At 62.5% G+C, this 17,398-nt stretch overlaps 2 protein-coding genes across 2 annotated transcripts in view; both read left to right on the forward strand.

Moving 5' to 3' along the window:
• CCDC187 (coiled-coil domain containing 187) overlaps nt 1-3,310 on the forward strand; it is a 36,281-nt gene extending 32,971 nt beyond the window's left edge. Inside the window, exon 25 of the mRNA XM_019435969.2 lies at nt 82-3,310. Within this exon, the coding sequence (XP_019291514.2) occupies nt 82-1,808 (1,727 nt within the window). The 3' untranslated portion in view covers nt 1,809-3,310. The remainder of the gene's footprint in view (nt 1-81) is intronic.
• A 5,318-nt stretch (nt 3,311-8,628) lies between these two features.
• Nucleotides 8,629-17,398, forward strand: part of QSOX2 (quiescin sulfhydryl oxidase 2) — a 28,571-nt gene continuing 19,801 nt past the window's right edge. The window contains exon 1 of the mRNA XM_053908546.1: nt 8,629-8,974. Within this exon, the coding sequence (XP_053764521.1) occupies nt 8,644-8,974 (331 nt within the window). The 5' untranslated portion in view covers nt 8,629-8,643. The remainder of the gene's footprint in view (nt 8,975-17,398) is intronic.

Raw genomic sequence — 17,398 nt, forward strand, 5'->3', positions numbered from 1 at the left:
TAGGGGCTGTGGGGTGTGGGCCGCAGGGGTGGCAGGGGGCAAGGGCTGGGGGCCTCACCCCCAACTCCCCCCTCTCCGCAGCTCCTGTACCACCCAGCTGGCCTGAGGGCAGCCCCCTGCCGCCGCTCAGGGCCCCCTCGGACCCGGGCCCGGAATCCGAGGCTGCTCCCCGGAGCCGCCCGGGGTCTCGGGCGGGGTCCCCTGCCTCCTCCTCCCTGAGTGGGGTGTCCTGCCGCTCTCTCCAGGAATTTCAGAGAGCAGCCGCCGTCCTGGTTCAGCTCTCCGAGAGCCCCGTCTCCGTGTCAGACTGGGGGGGTGGGGACGTCCCAGACACGGACCCCGGCTGTTCTGGGGAGCTCTCTCCTCAAGACTCCTGGGGGCTCCACCGGGGCGGGGGGCAGGTGGCCCGGGAGAGGCCAGAGGACGGTGGGGCCGGGCCCCTGGGCGGCCCCTCCACGGAGCCGGGGGGCGTCCTGCGGGAGGGCTGGCCGCTGCCTCCCCCGGACGCCCCCTCTCTGAGGTCAGGGTCAGAGCTGTCAGAGGCGTCCAGCGAGGTCTGGGACGAGGAGAACCTTCTGGAGCCTGGCTCGGGGCCCTCCTTGTCTACAGGAGGCTCGTCCCACCTGGAAAATGGCGGGGCGCCCGGCTCTGCACTTGCTTCCTTGGGCCCTGGGGAGGGGCAGGAAGCATCTGGAAGCACTGGGAGCCTCATCCGTGGACTCACTACGGAAGAGGGCCCAACAGACGTCCCCCGAGGCTGCCTGCATGCCCTCACGTCCACGCCCTCGTCCTCCAGTGACTTGGGCCTGTCCCTTTCCTCTCCCTCGGGGTCCTTGGCATCCGAAGGGGTGGGTTTTGGCAGAGGAGAGACCAGGCCTCTGCAGGCCTCGGCTGCCTGCCCAGAGGGGCCCTGGGACGCTGCCCTGAGTCTGCCCAGCAACAGGACGCCACGACAGTCCTGGTCTGAGCCTGAGGTCCCCGTGACCCCGCGGGCTCCTCCTGGGGACCCTGGCGGTCTGGTGGCCCTGACACCCCAGGGCTGGGCACCCAGATGTAGGGCCAGTGGAGACTCCCCTGCCCCCGAGGAAGCCTGCCCCACGCCGTCCAGCAGGGCCTTGCCTGAGATCCTGTCCCCCGTTGACGAGGTGCTGTCCTATGGCAGTGCCGACCTGTCCTCCGCTCACAGGGATGCCCGCCTCCCTCCTCTGCCTCCCACCTTCCCAGCAGAGGATCTGGCCAACACGACCAGCCCCGACTCAGGAGACTTCCCTTCCCCACCTGAGGATGTCATGTCTCCTGGGAGCTTGCTGGGCCCCCCGGGGGAGGATGCCTCCATCAAAACTGGGGAGTTGCCCTCCTTGTCTGAGGAGGACACACCCGAGGCACCGTCCCCAGGGCCCCAGGAGTCGGGGCTCTGCCTGGGGGCAGGCAGACAGGGCGGAAGCCTTGGGGACGAATTGGGTGAGTCAAGTTCGGTTTCCAGGGATCAGGCTGTGGGCAGCCAGTGGTCTGACCCAGCCGGCTGGCCAGGGTGCCCCTCTGGGGGCAGGGCAGGAGACGCCCCCGGAGGGCTCCCAAGGCTGTCCAGAGTGGCCTTTATGGCCGGGGAGGGTCCGCCAATGCTGTCAGCCGCTGGCAGCCCTGGGCAGGGCGACCCAGCTCCTGCTCTGAGTGCGGGCCCCTGCGCTGACCCGCCGGGCACGGAGGGAGCCAAGGTGGTAGATTTGGTCTCCAGCCAGCTTAGCAGGAGGATCCTGTGCGACACGCTGGCGGTGCTCTTGGAGCCGGCCCAGCCCGCGGCCCCCTGACGGAAGAGCTGCCGTGTCCCGCAAGCTGGCCCGGCGGTCGCTGCAGGGCCTCGGGAAGACGGGGCCCACGGTGACATGGGGTGCCATTACGCATGCGTGTGCGTGGTGTGTGGGATGCTCCGGGGAGCCTGGGCCACCGAGGGCAGAGCCCCCATTCAGAACAGCCTGCCTGCGGCTGGCCCCCAAGTAGTCGTCTGGTGCTGGGCGGGGGGGGCCTGGGCGGGGACATGGCGGGGAGCGCGGTGAGCTCTGTGTTCTTCCGGACGTTGGGGCCGCTGCGTCCGTTAGGCGCCTGGAAGGGCCCCTGATCCAAAGACTTTAAGAGGCAGGAAGGTAAAAGGTTGTGCGGGCGTGTCCAGAGGCTGGCCGGTCGAGGAAAGGTGCGGAGGTCATGGATTGACAGAGAACGGTCCGGAGGGGAGCGGTCCCCAAGGACGAACTGGAGACCACATGCCGGGAGGCAGAGCCATCGGCAAAGGCGGGGCGAAGAGAGAGAGAGCCGCTCTGGGGGGGCAGGGGGGCAAGGGGCGGTGGAGACGGGCTGGGGGTCACGTCCGCACGGACTCACACCCCAGCTTGGCGGCTTCTGAAGGCCAAGGGCATGCACGTGGGTCGACCCCGCTGTGGACATCACAGATCTGTCAACTCAAGGGCCAGAGGTGACCAGCCACGCCCCAGGCCTGCCCTCTGGCGGGAGGTGGGCCAAGGGCTCCTTGAGGACTCAGGACTCCGGGAGAGGCCAGAGTCCGTTCCCTGGTGGCTGTCCCCCATCGAATGAGCCCTCGGGATGCAGGGCGGCCTCGGAGCAGGGAGCAGTTTGCAGAGGTGTTGGCGGGTGCGATCCCTCTAGGGCTTGGCTCCTCCCCTCCAGGGCACGGACTTCCCGGGCCTCAATAGAGGAACTCCTTTGGAGATGACACTTATGGACCCCTGGGGAGCCAGCGACTCCTTTGGAGATGACATTTATGGACCCCTGGGGAGCCGGCGACTTCCGTGCACTTGCGGTTAGCTGGGGGGCGTGGCGGAGCCCAGAGTTCTGCCTGTGCCCTCCACCTTCCAGCTCGGGAGCGGCGGCCACCTCCAGGCAGCCCTCCACCAGGCCCCGGCTTCAGGGCAGCCTCCTGTATCCAGGCCAGCTGCTCGCCAGACGGACTTTCGTCACAGGCTCACTCGTCCGGTTTCACGGCTCAGGGAGGCACCAGCTGAGACAGTTCATGCTGATTTCGCACTGGGTCCCCCCACATCCACCAGGGAACCCCGGGACGGGCTTGGGTGGAGGGCAATGTGCTCTTGCTGTGCGTATGCGATTTCAAAACAAGTTCTGAGCTACAGCTTTCCTATTGATTTGCTTCTAGTTTTCTGAACAAATCAGTCTGTAATTTTTTATTTTTTTTCTATTTATTGCTGACCCTTTTGGATTTACGAGGCCGTGCGAGAGGGATTATGTATTTTACACACACACGTTTGGCATGGTAATAAATCTCCCACCTCAAAACCCTGCAGATTTGCCTCAAACCCCGTCGCCCCCTTTCTGGTCGCCGTGGGGGGTGGCTGTGCTCCTGGCGGGGCCACGGGCCTCCCAAATGACCTGTCTGGGGGCCGCCTGCACCGGTGGCCCTTCGCCCACGACAGCGGGGCCCAAGGGAGGCCACGCTACAAAATGAGCTCCATGTTTCAGGGCGCCGTGGAGGGTGTCAGAAGCCCTCCGTCTCAGCTGACACGGCGAGTGGGGGGCGTGGGCTCCGGGGTCCGTCTAATGACAGGCAAAACGTACACACCACACTGCTGCCTTCACAGCCTCACTGCGCTCGCCTCGGCTCCAGTCCCTGCTAACCTCTGGGGCCGATAAATCTTGGTCTCCAGAAGGGCCATTATCCTTCATAGAAAGTGGTTATTTCTGGGGCGCCCGGGTGGCTCAGTCGGTGGAGCGTCCGACTTCGGCTCAGGTCACGGTCTCGCGGTCTGTGGGTTCGAGCCCCGCGTCGGGCTCTGTGCTGACGGCTCGGAGCCTGGAGCCCGCTTCTGATTCTGTCTCTCTCTCTCTCTCTGCCCCTCCTCCACTCATGTTCTGTCTCTCTCTACCAAAAATAAATGTTAAAAAAAAAAAAAGAGGTTATTTCTTAGTTAAAGCCCACATTTAATTTTGCAGTCTGTCTCTTTCAACGGCCCCTGTTAGCTGTACCCTCTTGCATGAAATGCCCACGGATGCACCTTCAGCATTTCAAATGCCAAATCACCAGACCAGCTTTAGGAAGCCTTTGATTCCTTACCACGTGCGGCCGTGACAGCCGCCCCTATAAAATACAGCGGGGGCCCCCCCGAGGGCAGGTACAGAGAAGTGACAGCCTTGTGCACTCCGGGGGAACACAGCAGCACCCGTTTGGATGGCGCCTGCCTGTGCCAGGGGCACCTGGCTCCCGGGGTGGGGGGTGGGAGGTTAAGTGACCAGGCTGGGTCCCCACCCCCGGGCCAGGTTCTCCGGCAGCGAGGGGACGTGGCTGTCCAGCGAGCACCCAAACAAAACCAGTTCCGTGGGTCAGACCTGCCCTGTCCATGCTGGCTCCCCAACCAGCATCTGGGCCCCCCGAAGGATGTCTGCCAGGCCCACACCTGTGCCTGTGGCCCCTTGTCCTGCCCGCCCACCCCACGCCAGGCATCAAACGCCAAGCTACTGCTCTGCATTCCCAACGGCGTGCACACGGCTGGGAGCAGACCGCAGCGTTGGCAAAACATGACTACGGGTTTAGGGCGCCAGGCAGGATCGCGCGTGAACACATGCGCCCACACGCGCACCCTGGCCCTCCCAGGGCTCCTGCAGCTGTCCCCCGGTTGGGGCCCTTTCTGTCCGGCAGCTGTGTCCGTCCAGGCTGTAACGTGACACAGCCGGGGTGTTCAGCGATGCTCAGAGCCCTTCCTAAGTCCTGCTCTCCACGTCTCACTGGGGTCGTGGCAGGGACCCCATCCCCGTGCCTCCCTGGCCACCGCCCCTGCCTCCCCCCCCCCCACCATGTCACTGTGAGGACACAGAGGATTGTCCCCACCAGGCTCTGTCCCCGGCCCGCAGCAGTGCTCTGGAACAATCCTCCCGGTAGGTCTTCCGGAGAATGGGCGTTCTTCCTAAGCAGCCGTGCCCAAACGCAAACACCAACTGGGGCCAGGTCCTCGGAGGACAGGGCCCACTCCGGAGTCTGGGCTGTGGCAGGAGTTCAGAAGCGTGTGTGGGGCGCAGAAAAGGCACAGTAGCCCTGCCACCCCCCCCCCCCCCGGGGCCCCTCTCACCGCCCCGCAAGCTGGCGTGGCTGCGGCACTCAGAGCAGGGAGGGAGCTCCGCCTTTGCCCCTGAGCGTCAGGGGCACTCCGGCTTGAGACCCCCTCTGTCGAATATGTGCCACGTGCCCTTCACCATAGTCTGTGGCCCTCTGAGCCTCAGGCTCCCCCTCTGTAAACAAGAACACAGATTCCTCGCTCTGTCAGCTCCAAGATGCAGACCTTCCCACGTCGGAATCACCGCGAAATCAGAGCCCGTCCTTCGACTGGAGGCATCTGAAAATGGCGCGTGTTTCCTTCCTTAGTAGCATCTGCGATCGTGGTTCATCTCACGGTGGCCCAGGGCTGAGCGCCCCCTCCGTGCAGGTGGAGGAACAGATCCGGGGGGGCTCCAGGGTGGGGTCACGGGCTCAAAGCCCCGGCCGGGAAAGCAATGGAAGCTTGGAAACTGCTATCGTCGCCTTGTCTCTCAGACCCTAAGGTACAACCCCCTCCCCCACACCCTGTTTTAATGTTTCTGAGTCTGGCTGCATTTTACGATCAGTGGGCGCTTTTCCTAAGAACCTTTTAGTAAATTGACATGGGCTGCAGGGCCAGTGGCACTCTGGGTTTGAGAAACGACCCGTGCTGTGTTCAGGGCGCTGAACGAAGTCCGGTGCCATGGGCCCCATGCCGCGGAGCAGGTGTGGGGTGAAGTAACACCTGGCCACGCTGACTGCACCCCGGGGTGGGCTCACGGTGTCCGTGGCGCCAGCCTTCCTCGCTTCCCGTGGGGTGGGGCTGGCCCTGGGGAGGGACACCGTGCTTCGACCTGCCTTCCCACAGCAGGAAGGGGGCACTCCTCCAGCACTCCCCGGGGGGGATGGCTGGCAGAGGAGGGACCAGGAGACCCGAGTGGCCCTTCGGTGGGGCCAGCACGCACATCGCACATCGTCTGGCTGCCCCTGAGACGCCCCTCTGGCTCCCTCAGCACGTGGATGGGGACACGCAAGCCCTGGGGAACACTTGTGACAGCACGACTTGCACCTGGGTAGGGGAGGGGCACGGTCCTTCCAGGTGGCTTTGGGCATTTGCTGTGGACTGAACTGTGCCTCACCAGAATTCATTCATGGAAACTTGTCCCCACTGTCACGGTGCTAGGAAGCACATTAGGGTTTGATGAGGTCACGAGAGTGGGTTCCCACGACTGCCCTTGTGCCCTTATGAGAACAGACCCCAGAGAGTTCTCTGTCCACGAGAACACACAGAGGGACGTGAGGACACCTCGAGAAGGCGGCTGGCGATCTGTAGGCCAGGAAGCGGGCCTCTGGGAGCTGACCCTGATGACCCTGATCTGGAGTTTCCAGCCTCCTGAGCTGTGAGAAACAAAGGTCTGTCGTTTAACAAATGCCTGTGCTGTGGGGTTTTGTTACGCAGCCTGAGCCGACCTGAGCCGACCGAGACAGGGTTCAGAGTTAAACCCCTCCGGGAAGGGTGGGGAAGGGTGCCTCGGGCCTGAGTGCTCAGAACCTACCCAATAGCTCGCCCCTGACAGTCTTTGCCCACTGGATGACCAGAGCTGGTCTGGCGCTCAACAGTGGTCATGTGACTTTGTGGCCGCGCCCCCAGGCCAAGGCCAACAAGTCAACCTGGTCACAGGTGGAGGGGGGCAGGGACAGGTGAGCCTGAGATGGGCTCCACCCCAAGGGCAGCAGGGGACCCCAGGGGCACCCAGCAGAGCAGGAGGGGCACCTGGAAGCATAGGCTGCATGCGGGGGCTCCCCTCGGAGGCGGAGGCAGCACCTTCTGTGGAGAGAGGCGGAGAGAGGCTGAGCTGGTCAGGTGCAGGGTGCAGCGACCCCTTCCAGCCTTGTGTCCCTTGGTGCCCACGCATCCAGGGGTCACCTGCCTCCTTCCCCTTGCACTCCACGAGGCACACCCTGGCTCTCCCCCACCTGTTCCCTGCCGGGCCTCTCCTTCCTGCCTGGATCTCCGCTCTCCTTCCCCCACCACCTCCCGAAAACCTCCTGGGAGGAGCCACCGAGCCTCTCCTCTTTCCCTCCACCACCCTTTCTGTAAACGCCCTGTCCCTACGTCACCCAGAACACCTTTGTCCGGTCGCTAGGGAGCCATGCCCCCCCCACCAGACATCTGTCATTCTTTCCTCCCCACATCTATCCTTCACCTGCGTCTCTGCCCTCTCCTGTCCTCCTCCAACCTCCAGGTTGCTCCTCTGCCTCCCCCCCCCCACCCCATTTGCTTCAGTCCAGGGCTCGGGGTGTGGCCAGTCCTCTTCTGTCCCCGTGGCCTCCTGTGGTGACCTCAAGCAGCCCAACCTACCCTCTGAGCCCAGACTCTCACAGCCAACCAGTGGCCTGGCACTTGCCTCAGATGTCACAAGGTCAACAGATCCAAAACAAGCTGGAGTTCCACTCTCACCCCAACCTCCGTCAAGTGCAGCCTCCCGCTTGCAGCGGCTCTGGCCAAAACCCTGCGAGAAGACACGACCCCTCCGTCTACACTCGGGATTTAATCCACCGCATGTCCTACCTTCCAAACGCACCCTAAGTCTGACACTGTCACTAACAATGCCACCCAACCCTCACCTGATTCCCACCATCTCTTGGAGGGCTGTGACAGCCTGTCACAGCTTTCCCTCCTGCCCCTAAGACACGGCAGCCAGAAGGGGAGAACCACATCTCTACTCAGAATCCCCCAATGGCCACCATGGCTTTCAGAGCCAGGGGCCCTAATCTGCAGCCTGCCTGGTGAGGCCCCTCCCTGTGTTGTTCTTGGCCGCTTCCCTGGTTCCCTCTCTTCCCCTGGCTAACTCTGCTCCAGCCACACTGGCCTCCTTGCTTTTCTTCGAACGCGCATGTCCCTTCTACCGCAGGGCCTTTGCACACGCAGTTCCTCTGCCTGGCGTGTGTAGGAGCCAAGTGGCCCGAAACAAGAATCTGAACTTCCAGGCCAATGACTGTTGCTGACTCATATCCGCTCTGCGACCTACTTCCTTTCTTTTTTGTTTTGGTCACACAGTTCAGAGAAAATGTTGATATGCATAACAATCAAGAATAGCAATGTAAAAACCAGGTCTCCTGTTGAATTAAGCAGAAAGTCACAGGAAGCTTTACTTCCTAGGGCTGCAAAGGTCACCTGGAAAGTCCTAAACTTGGGCACCATAACACATCTGAATCTGTGTGGGTGTCTTGCTAAGTCTCCCAGAGATAAAAATCCCATATTTAAAGGTCAAGGTCAGGGGAGCAGACACTCTGAAGCCCCAGGTGGGGTTTCCAGATGAAGCGCAGAACCCATTTAACCCTCAGTTAAATGGAAATTTCCGATAAGCAGCCAGTCTTTTACGAGTCCGAGAACTTCCCGTTAAATTTGCATCTCAGACACGGGGCATTTTCGTTTGCTAAATGTGGCGACCCTGGCGTGGGGAGGGGCGGGGCCAGGCCCTCGGGGGCGGGGCCTGGAGGGCGTCTGGGAGGCGGGGCCGGGCGCTCGGGGGCGGGGCCGGGCGCGCGCGGCGCACGTGACGGCGGTTGCCAGGGTGAAAGGTCAGGCGCGCCGCGGCACTCCCAATATGGCGGCGGCCGGGGCGGCGGCGTTGGCGGCGGCGGCGGCGGCGGCGGCGGCGCGCAGCTCGGGAGCCCCGGCGACGACGGCGGCCCGAGCCCGGCGGCTGCCTCCGCTGCTCGTGCTGCTGGCGGCGGCGGCGGCGGGCCCGGGGGCGGGCGGCGCGGCGCGGCTGTACCGCGCGGGCGAGGACGCCGTGTGGGTGCTGGACAGCGGCAGCGTGCGCGGGGCCACGGCCAACAGCTCGGCCGCGTGGCTCGTGCAGTTCTACTCCTCGTGGTGCGGCCACTGCATCGGCTACGCGCCCACCTGGCGGGCCCTGGCCGGGGACGTGCGAGGTGAGGCGCGCCCGCGCGGGACCCCCGACCCCGGCCCCCTCCCCCCTCCCCGGGCCCCGCAGCCAGCCCTCCAACCCCCCCGGGACAGCCCGGCACGTTGGCGGCCTCGAGTCGCAAGGGCGAGAAGCCCTCTTCCGGCCCGCACTCCGCAGCTGCGGACCGGGGAGCCCCCCTCCCAGGGTCTTGGGGAAGAGCGTCGGTGCCTCCCCCCAGCCTTTGTCCTAGCTGTTTTCCGACGCACACCCCGTCTCCGTGCTTCGGAGCCCCCTTCCCCTGAAGTCCTGCGCCGTCCCCCTCTTCTGGCCATATGGTGGATGCTCGGAGCGAGCCAGCAACTTAGACCGACGTCCAGATGCCCCGCAGACCTCTGTGGAGGCAAAACAGGACCTTCGGAGCCTGTCATCGGGAGGCGCCTGGTTCCTAGAGGCGCAGCCCGTGGTTGACCTGACGTCCACCAAGCTACGTTTTATGTCGTTGGCAGTTTCATCAAGCTGCCAAGTGCTAATCAGTCCCTCGTTACTCGCCTGCCCCGGTGGCAGAGTTGGGGGCGGGGGGCGGGGGGCGGGTCTGCGGCTCCCTTCCGCAGGCCGGCCGGGCTTTTACATGGCACGTGAGTCGCTCTGAAGTCCGTGCTGTCCTCAGCGGGAGTGAGGTTTGGCGGGACCCTTGCTGGTGCTCAGCTAACCTCTAATTACATATTTCCGCGGGCCAGAGGATAACAAATTGCTACACTCTCCTCCAGCACTTTTGTTTTTTAAGTCTCCTTTCCTACTCTGTTGTGATTTTCTCATAACTAAACAGGTTCCCAAACTTCTTAAAAGCCTAAGTAGGGGTTTTGTGCAGAATCGTAAAAGATTGTCTTTAAGATGCATTCTCGTATTACCTCGGGGAGTTGGGGCCTTTTGATTCTGAAGGGCCTGTTCTTTGCTCTCCTGTTTTCTGACGTCCCAAGTGTTTGGCACTGTGGCCAGAACGGAGGTGGACGGACAAGTCCTTAGTGGGCTTTCTCAAAGCCTTTGCTTTGGGAACAAACAAACTCTAAGAGTGCAGAGAACTTTTCAGTTCTCGTTTGTCACTCAGTGGCAGAAACACAGATGTGTAACTGTTCTGTAGTTGAACCAGCGTGTAAGGAGCCTTGAAAATGGCCCCTGGAACTTGGAAGAAAGGTTTCTTCTGGAAATGAAAGTGGCAAAACCCATACCTGATGGTGTGATTCACTCAACCCTTAGCTAAATAAGGTTATCTTAAAAGGATTGGACGTTGCCCGCGTCGGGCAGGATGAAGGCCTGGGACGGAGGGAGATGTGGCTGAAAGTGAAAAGCAGCTGTGGTCTGAAAGACAGTGGGGACAGCCGCGGGGCACCTGGGCAAAGCGTCCGTCCCTAGAGCCAAACCGCAGCTGGAGGCAGGGGCCTCGACACTGGGGAGAGTTCCACATGGGGTCCCCAAAGAGAGGTCACCTGGGGACTTGTTAGGGACGCACCGTTGGTCCCAACCCGGGTCTGCTGGGTCCGAAACCGGGCGTGAGGCCCAGCATCCTGTCAGCACAAGCCCCACGGCTGTAGGACACTGTTCTCAGGGACACCAGCCCCATGACGCACCTGCAGGGAAGCACCTGTGGCCAGGATACGTGGCATATGGACTCCCCCTCGTGGATGTCCCCAGTACACAAGGATTCCCCAGAAAAGGAGTCCATTAACTTTTTTTAAACAATTTTTTTATGTGCGTTTATTTAAAAAAATTTTTTTTAATCTTTATTTATTTTTGAGAGAGAGACAGAGTGTGAGCAGGGGAGGTGCAGAGAGAGAGGAAGACACAGAATCCAAAGTCGCTCCAGGCTCTGAGCGGCCAGCACAGAACCTGACGGAGGTCTCGAACCCGCAACAGTGAGATCACGACCTGAGTTGAAGTTGGATGTTTAATCGACTGAGCTGTCCAGGCGTCCCCCTTCCTTTTGTAAATGTTTATTTATTTTTGAGAGAGAGAGAGAGAGACAGAGCACAAGTGAGGGAGGGGCAGAGAGGGAGGGAGACACAGAATCCCAAGCAGGCTCCAGGCTCTGAGCGGTCAGCACAGAACCCGACGCGGGGCTCGAACCCACGAACCATGAGATCATGACCTGAGCTGAAGTACGACGCTCAGTCGACTGAGCGACCCAGGCGCCCTAATGTTTGTTTATTTTAGAGAGTGATATACACAGCACCCGCGGGGAGGGCAGAGAGAGGGAGACACAGAACTGGAAGCAGGCCCCAGGCCCCAGGCCCCAGGCTCCCAGCTGTCGGCGCTGCATGGAACCTGACTCGGGGCTCCAGCTTGAGGTCGTGACACTTAACCGGCTGAGCCACCCAGGTGCCCCTGGAGTTCACTAACTCTTAAGCCTTTGCTTCCTGTGTGATCGACCACAGGGCTCTTTTTGCGCCTAATCCTGGCCCGCTCCCAGTGGAACCACTGAGAAGCCGCGGCCGCCCCCAAGGAAAGCAGGTCCCCATCGCCCCCCATGTCCTGTGTGAACACAGGCTTCACTCCCGTTGTCACCCCTTTGGTGCCGTCAGTCACCTGTGAATTGGGCTGTCCGGTCCCCGGGGCACACGGACCTTGCACCGGGCCCCCATGGGTGCCCCTCCCCACCCCTCTTGAAATGGAGACCATCCAGCTGGCGTTTTTCCCCATCCACTGCTCCCCCCACCCCAGCCTCAACACTGACTTCTAGTAGGTGGGACAGGCTCTGCTCCCCCATGAGATCGCCTGGGGTGGGGGCAGCGCTGTTTCCCCCCCGCTGTCCCTCCACCATCACCTGGGGCGGGAGCGGCTTCCGTTTGCTCAGAATGGACAGAAGGCCTGAGGGGTGGTCTGGAGAGGGTGAGGCTCCTCCCCCCGCTCTGGAAGCGTCTTCTGCTCAGAGCTGAGGGTACTTTGCTTTCCTGAAGGACTTAGATTGAACTTTGGCAATTAACTGGCATTTTCAAGATTTTGAAAATCAATGTTTTTCCTTGTAACAAGGCGGCTTAACGAACAAAAGGTCTACCGTTGGGTGTAGCCCAGAGTTCCTGCAGTGTTTGTGTGGATCTGGCTTACTTACTCCTGTCACTTCTGAGTCCTTTGTAAGACAAAACCCTGTTGTGTTCCCGGAAATCATTTAGCCCGGAGCTGTGGTGTTAGCGGTTTGTGGTGCCACCTCCTTTTACGGACAGGAGACACCTGCGGCCCCCAGCAGCACCCCACCATCGCGCTGCCTTTGAGTGTCTCTGTGGAGACCGTGGTCGCTGGAGGAGCGCCCCTGTCGAGGGTCACCGGGGCCTCCCTCTCCCTTCTTACTGGTCTGGAGGAAGCAGGGGCACATTTCCTGTAACGGGTCCTGGAATTCTAGATGAGGCAGGAAGGGGAGGGAGCCTGAGACTCGCTGGGCAGTCACCGACAGCACGCACCTTCTCTTCCGTCCTGCAGACGTGAGCGGGTGTCGCCCTGGGGCCCAGTGAGGCCGGGTCCTTCACTTTGGGTCACGCAGCTGAGCACCAGGCCGGGTGGCCCCGGGGCCCGTGGCTCTCTGTCCTGGCCGCTCCGGTGTCCGTGCTCTGGCTCGTCCCCCTGCAGCTCCTCACTCACTACCGGGTCTGGTCTCTCTGCCCACCTGGCTAGGCCACAGGCTCCTGGAGATGAGCTGGCGTTCCCCCACGGGCCGCGTTCGTGGCGGGGGGGGGGGGGGGTGTGACTGAGCGGGGAGGGATGCTGACGGCGCACCGCCAGCAGGGGTGTGCGAGGCAGGGAGCCCCAGGAGGCACCGGGAGCTCGCCGCCTGAACTCTGGAGAGGGCCGCCCGGGGGTTGGAGGCAGGTAGTGGAGATGCCAGCTACCACTGGCACTCCATCGTGATGGGCCCAGGAAAGGCCGCTGTATCCCCTGCCCCCTGCCTGGGCAGCTGTGGTTTCAGCCCAACGGAGACGCGCCAGGGAGGCCCGGTTTCTGTGATGACCATGGCCAGAGGAGCGCCACCAAGCACCAAGGTCAGCGATGCCAGTGTGAGAAGACAGGTCATCAGTGCGGCCGGGAGGACGGGCCGGGGGCTTTTCCTTTCTCCTGAGGCAGGGTCACCAGGCTTCAGCAGTTCGCCAGGAGATGCGCTGGGCATGGGGACGGCTGTGTCCCGTCGAGCGCTCCGGACTGTGCGGGGCTAGTTTAAGGCCACTGCGCCGAGGGGCGAGGGCGCCATGGGTAGCCCGCCCCGCCTCCACTCCCAGAGGAGGCTGAGACGAGCGCCCGACTCTCCAGCCACCTCCAGTGACTTGTAGCTAACTCTTGCTGGCCTCTGCTTGTCCGTATGTGGGCTCAACTTCTACCCGGACCTCTAGACCAAACTTGCCCTTGAACTTGGAATTTGTCTGAAAAGACCTTGCTCACCCAGGACGGGGCCTGCGCCCGGGGAAAAGAGCGTCCTGCGGTGGGTGGACCGTGTGCACCCATGCACCTCCCCCCCCCCCCCCCCCCGCCCCCGCCCCGCCCAGCCTGCACCGCGACGGAGAAGCCACGGAACAGCCCTGCGCCTTCCAGACTGCCCTCCTCTCGCTCCCTCTTAGACCTTGGAGGTTAATTACTCTGTGCTGTAATCCTTTTCTACAACTAACTGATGCCGGACTGTAAATCAGACTTCTATGGACATTTTCACGAGAACTTGACCAGTACTGGTAAAAGGCTTCATCCTGAAGGTTAAGTGATAGGGTCCCTTGATAAGTAAACTTGAAATAAATATTACTTTGCTCTCACAGAGAAGCCTAATTATTTCTCAAGGATTTTTTAAGCCTGTGGTACTGAAAACGGGCTTGTGAGGAGAGCAGAGCAGGGCTTGCGTTGCAACCCCCCGCCCCCACGCCCCCAGCGGACGCCCCTGGAGGCGCGTGCCTCCCAGCTGGTGCCCTTTACCCCCGCTTTAGGACATTGTCCCCAAAGCAGGCAATTTGCATTCAGTGTAGAGTGTTTCTCTCCTTTGTGTGGTGGGATCCAGACAGGTGGGAGAGGCAGGAGGAGGGGAGGGTACAAGTTGAATGTGGCCAACACCCTGAAGCTAGACCTTTGAGATGCTTTGCATTTTATTTGATAAAACGGACTGTGTCTTTTGTGTTGCCCTGAATGCCTCCATCTGCCCGAGCACTGACTGCCGGTGTCTCTGTAACCGAAATTCTCCCTCATCTGCTTCCCTCAGGAGCCTTCCCGCCTAGCTTAGCCTAGCCTAGCCTGAGCAGCCTTCCTCCCCAGGACAAAGGCCTGGTGAGGCGTCAGCACGCCCTCCCGCCAGGACGGCCAGCCCAGCTTTGAACCGGCCGAGCAGAGTGCTGTGTCGAGGGGCGCTGTGCAGACGCGCCTGGTGGCGGGGTGCTGAGGAGCCCGGGCAGGCGGCTGCCCCTGCGCACAGCGCGTGGCACTGTCCTCGGCCCGTCCGTGCTGCCTGGAGCTCCCCGCTCCCTGGGCGAGTAGAGCCCGATGTCTGCCCCGCGTTGACTCTGCACGTCGGGACCTGTCCTGAGTTGTGCGTGGCGCTGGCAGGTGCGGAGAAACCGTGAACGGCCCTGGGAAGGTCCGAGTGGGGCCCCTGTTCCAGAAGAAGGGGCGCTGACGGAAGCACAAACAGAATGAGGTTGATTGCAGCTCCTGAGTCCTGGGAGGATAACCAGGATGATGGAATTGGCACGGGGCTGTGGGGGAAGGCCTCGGCTGGCATTCGACACTCAGCAGATGAGGGGCGAGGGGCACGGCCAGTGCCAAGGCCCTGAGACAGGCAGGACGGCAGGTGTCCAGAGGACTGTGCACGCGGCTGTTGCGGCTCCAGGGTGGGGAGGTGGGGAGGTGCCCGCGGGTGGAAGCCGGCGGCTCCGGGTCCAGAGGCTGGGCGAACCGCGTCCTCATTCCTGAGCAGCGGGAAAGAAGAGTGGCTTCAAGTAGGGGGTCATTTGATCTGGTGTCTACGTTAAGAAATCTGCGCCTGCTCCCTGGAGAACCAGGGCCCGCGGCCGATGGGGGTCGCGGTTGGGACGATGCGGGCCAGACTTGGGGTGGTGGGTCTGGGCCGGAAGGAGGACCGTAGTGTTTCGGCAGCGGTGGGGGTGGGGGGCGTCTCGGAGCGGGCCCTTCAGCGTTGTAACCAGGTGGTGGTCCGGTTCTGGTCAGACGTGCCGAGTGAGGTGTCTTTCCTTCTGGGAGCAGGGCGGGCACGGGGATTCGTGGCCGCTGTTCCCGCGCTCGGCGGATGCCAGTCGCTTTTCCACGGTGAGCTGGTTTTCTTCTAAGTCCTGTCATCAAGGAACGTCTAAAACCTAGAAATGTGAGAAGAAGGTGGGTCTCGCGTCCTCAGTGTCGCTGGGGCCTCGCCTCACAGGCTCCCCCGAGGGCTGGCTTTCGGGGGAACGTGTCTGGGTTTGACCTTGCGTGATGGCTGTAATTAAGGGCTTTGCCTCTGAGGCTACGCGTTGACTCACAGACCTTCTCTGGTAGAGGAACGGACAGCTTCTGTCTGGAAGAAGAACCCCAAACGCTAGGGTTTTCCTGCCCTGTTGGGCGCTGGAGGGCCCTGTCTCGTAGGCTGGCTGTTCCTGGTGGCCCTGGGCCCGATCCGCGCACCCTGACGGGGCCCTTCGGTACCTGTTCATCCTGTGCTTTTCTGAGTCATGCCTCTTTAGCTCTTTGAAAACTATGCCCTGACACTGGCCGCGGGTGGATTCGCTGTCTAGAGCCCTCACGCTGGTGAATTTACCAAGTGCCTTTATCAGGGATGTCGGAGCAGAGGTTCCTGCGGCCTTACACTCTCTTGAAGGCCCTGCAAGGCATTTCAGAAGCACCGGGCTTGCCAAGCACCCTGCTTCTCCGGGCGACACTGCGACTCTGGCCCTTTCGCTGTTGTGATGAGAAGAAGCAGTGGGTTGAAAACCCGGCGAAACCAAGGTTTCCCTTGATCTTGTTCATCTTGAAGCCCCCCGCGGTTGTGCCTTCTTTCAAAGGGCAGGGTCCACCTCCCGGGTGCCTGGGAAAGTCGAAGGCGCTTGGGAGGCTGAAAAACCAGCGTCGGTGACCTCCGTCTGCACCGCCTCGTTTCTCTGTGGCGGCATCTGCCGCCCAGACCGAGCGTTTCCCGCCTGTCTCCCCCTCACTGGGAGAGCAGCCGGCGCCCCTGGGCTGGCGCCCCAGGGAGGGGGGCCGGCTCCCCCCGCCTTCCAGGACACAGCGGGTGGAGGACCCAGGGGCCTCTTTCGGTCACGTTCCGGGAGGTCGAGCCTGGGGCGCCAAGCGGAGACAGCAAGTGGGCAGGGGTTGCCCGCAGCCTGGGCTGGGTGAGGCCCGCAGGCAGAGGTCCGGGGGGCTTGACCCGCTGAGTCAGAGCCCTCCACCCTGGCCCTCACCCTCGGCGCCTTTGACGGAGAATGTGGCTGCTCTGCCCGTGACCTGTGCCCGGCTCCTCCAGAGTCTCTGAGGCCAGAGGTGGTGGCCGAAAGTGAACATCCGACTGGCCGTGGGTCTCGGGCTGGGCGGGGGCGCCCCGTCTACCCAGAATCCGTGTGCTGGGCCGCGGACAGACCGCGGAGGAGCCGTCTCCACCTCTCTCGCTGGAGCTGCCGGAGCCCCAAGGAAGGCTGCCTCCCGGGTGTCACGAGACACCGAGAGGGGGGAGGCACGCGCTCTGTGGTCTCTCTGACACCGGGACCCTGTGCTGCTGCCATGGCGACGCCGTTGGTCACTCACCACCTGCAGGGGTTTCTGGGTTCCCTGTGCGCGTCAGTGCCACCTGGGACAAAGGACAGGCTCCCCACACCTGCAGCTTCGCAGGGACTGGCCCCACCGCTGACTCTGGAGCTGTTTGCATGGCCGCCCTCCCTGCCGCCTGCTGCTCTCCACCCAGAGCTGTCTCCCCTCCCCTCCCCTCCCCTCCCCTCCCAGGCGGTCCCCAGTGTCCCGTAGGATGGCAGCGCCTGGGGTCGTCGGGAGTTCGCCGCTGCTCTGCTGGCCATGGTGCGCGCTCCGAGCACATTCTAGCAGCAGACGCTTCCCAGCTGCGAGCGGGATGTGGCCGTTAGCCCGTCTGTCCTCGCGGCCCCCTTAGCGGGTCGTTCCCTGGCCTCTGTCTTACAGGTGCGGCAGCTGAGTTACAGACACTGGTAAGTTGTCCAGAGTCTCCAAACCTGCTAGGAGGCAGGGCAGCACGTGGGCTGCGCATCTGCCTCCGGACGGGGTCCCCATGTCGTGTGGCACGCCGCTGCTGAGACAGGCCAGGCCTCTCGGGGGCACCCGGAGGGCCAATGGGAGCGAGCTCAGTAAAGGGCGCAGAGGCCAGGACCCGCCGCGACGCGACTGACTGGGGACCTGGGCGCCTGTGCGGTGCGGCTGCTGGGGGCAGGTGGCGGTGAGGTGCACTGAGGCGACGGGACCGGCAGAAAGCGCTTGTCTG

This window comes from Panthera pardus, unplaced genomic scaffold (genome assembly GCF_024362965.1).
Source record: "Panthera pardus isolate Hobbes unplaced genomic scaffold, ASM2436296v1 HiC_scaffold_20, whole genome shotgun sequence".
In the NCBI taxonomy this organism is placed as follows: Eukaryota; Metazoa; Chordata; class Mammalia; order Carnivora; family Felidae; genus Panthera; species Panthera pardus.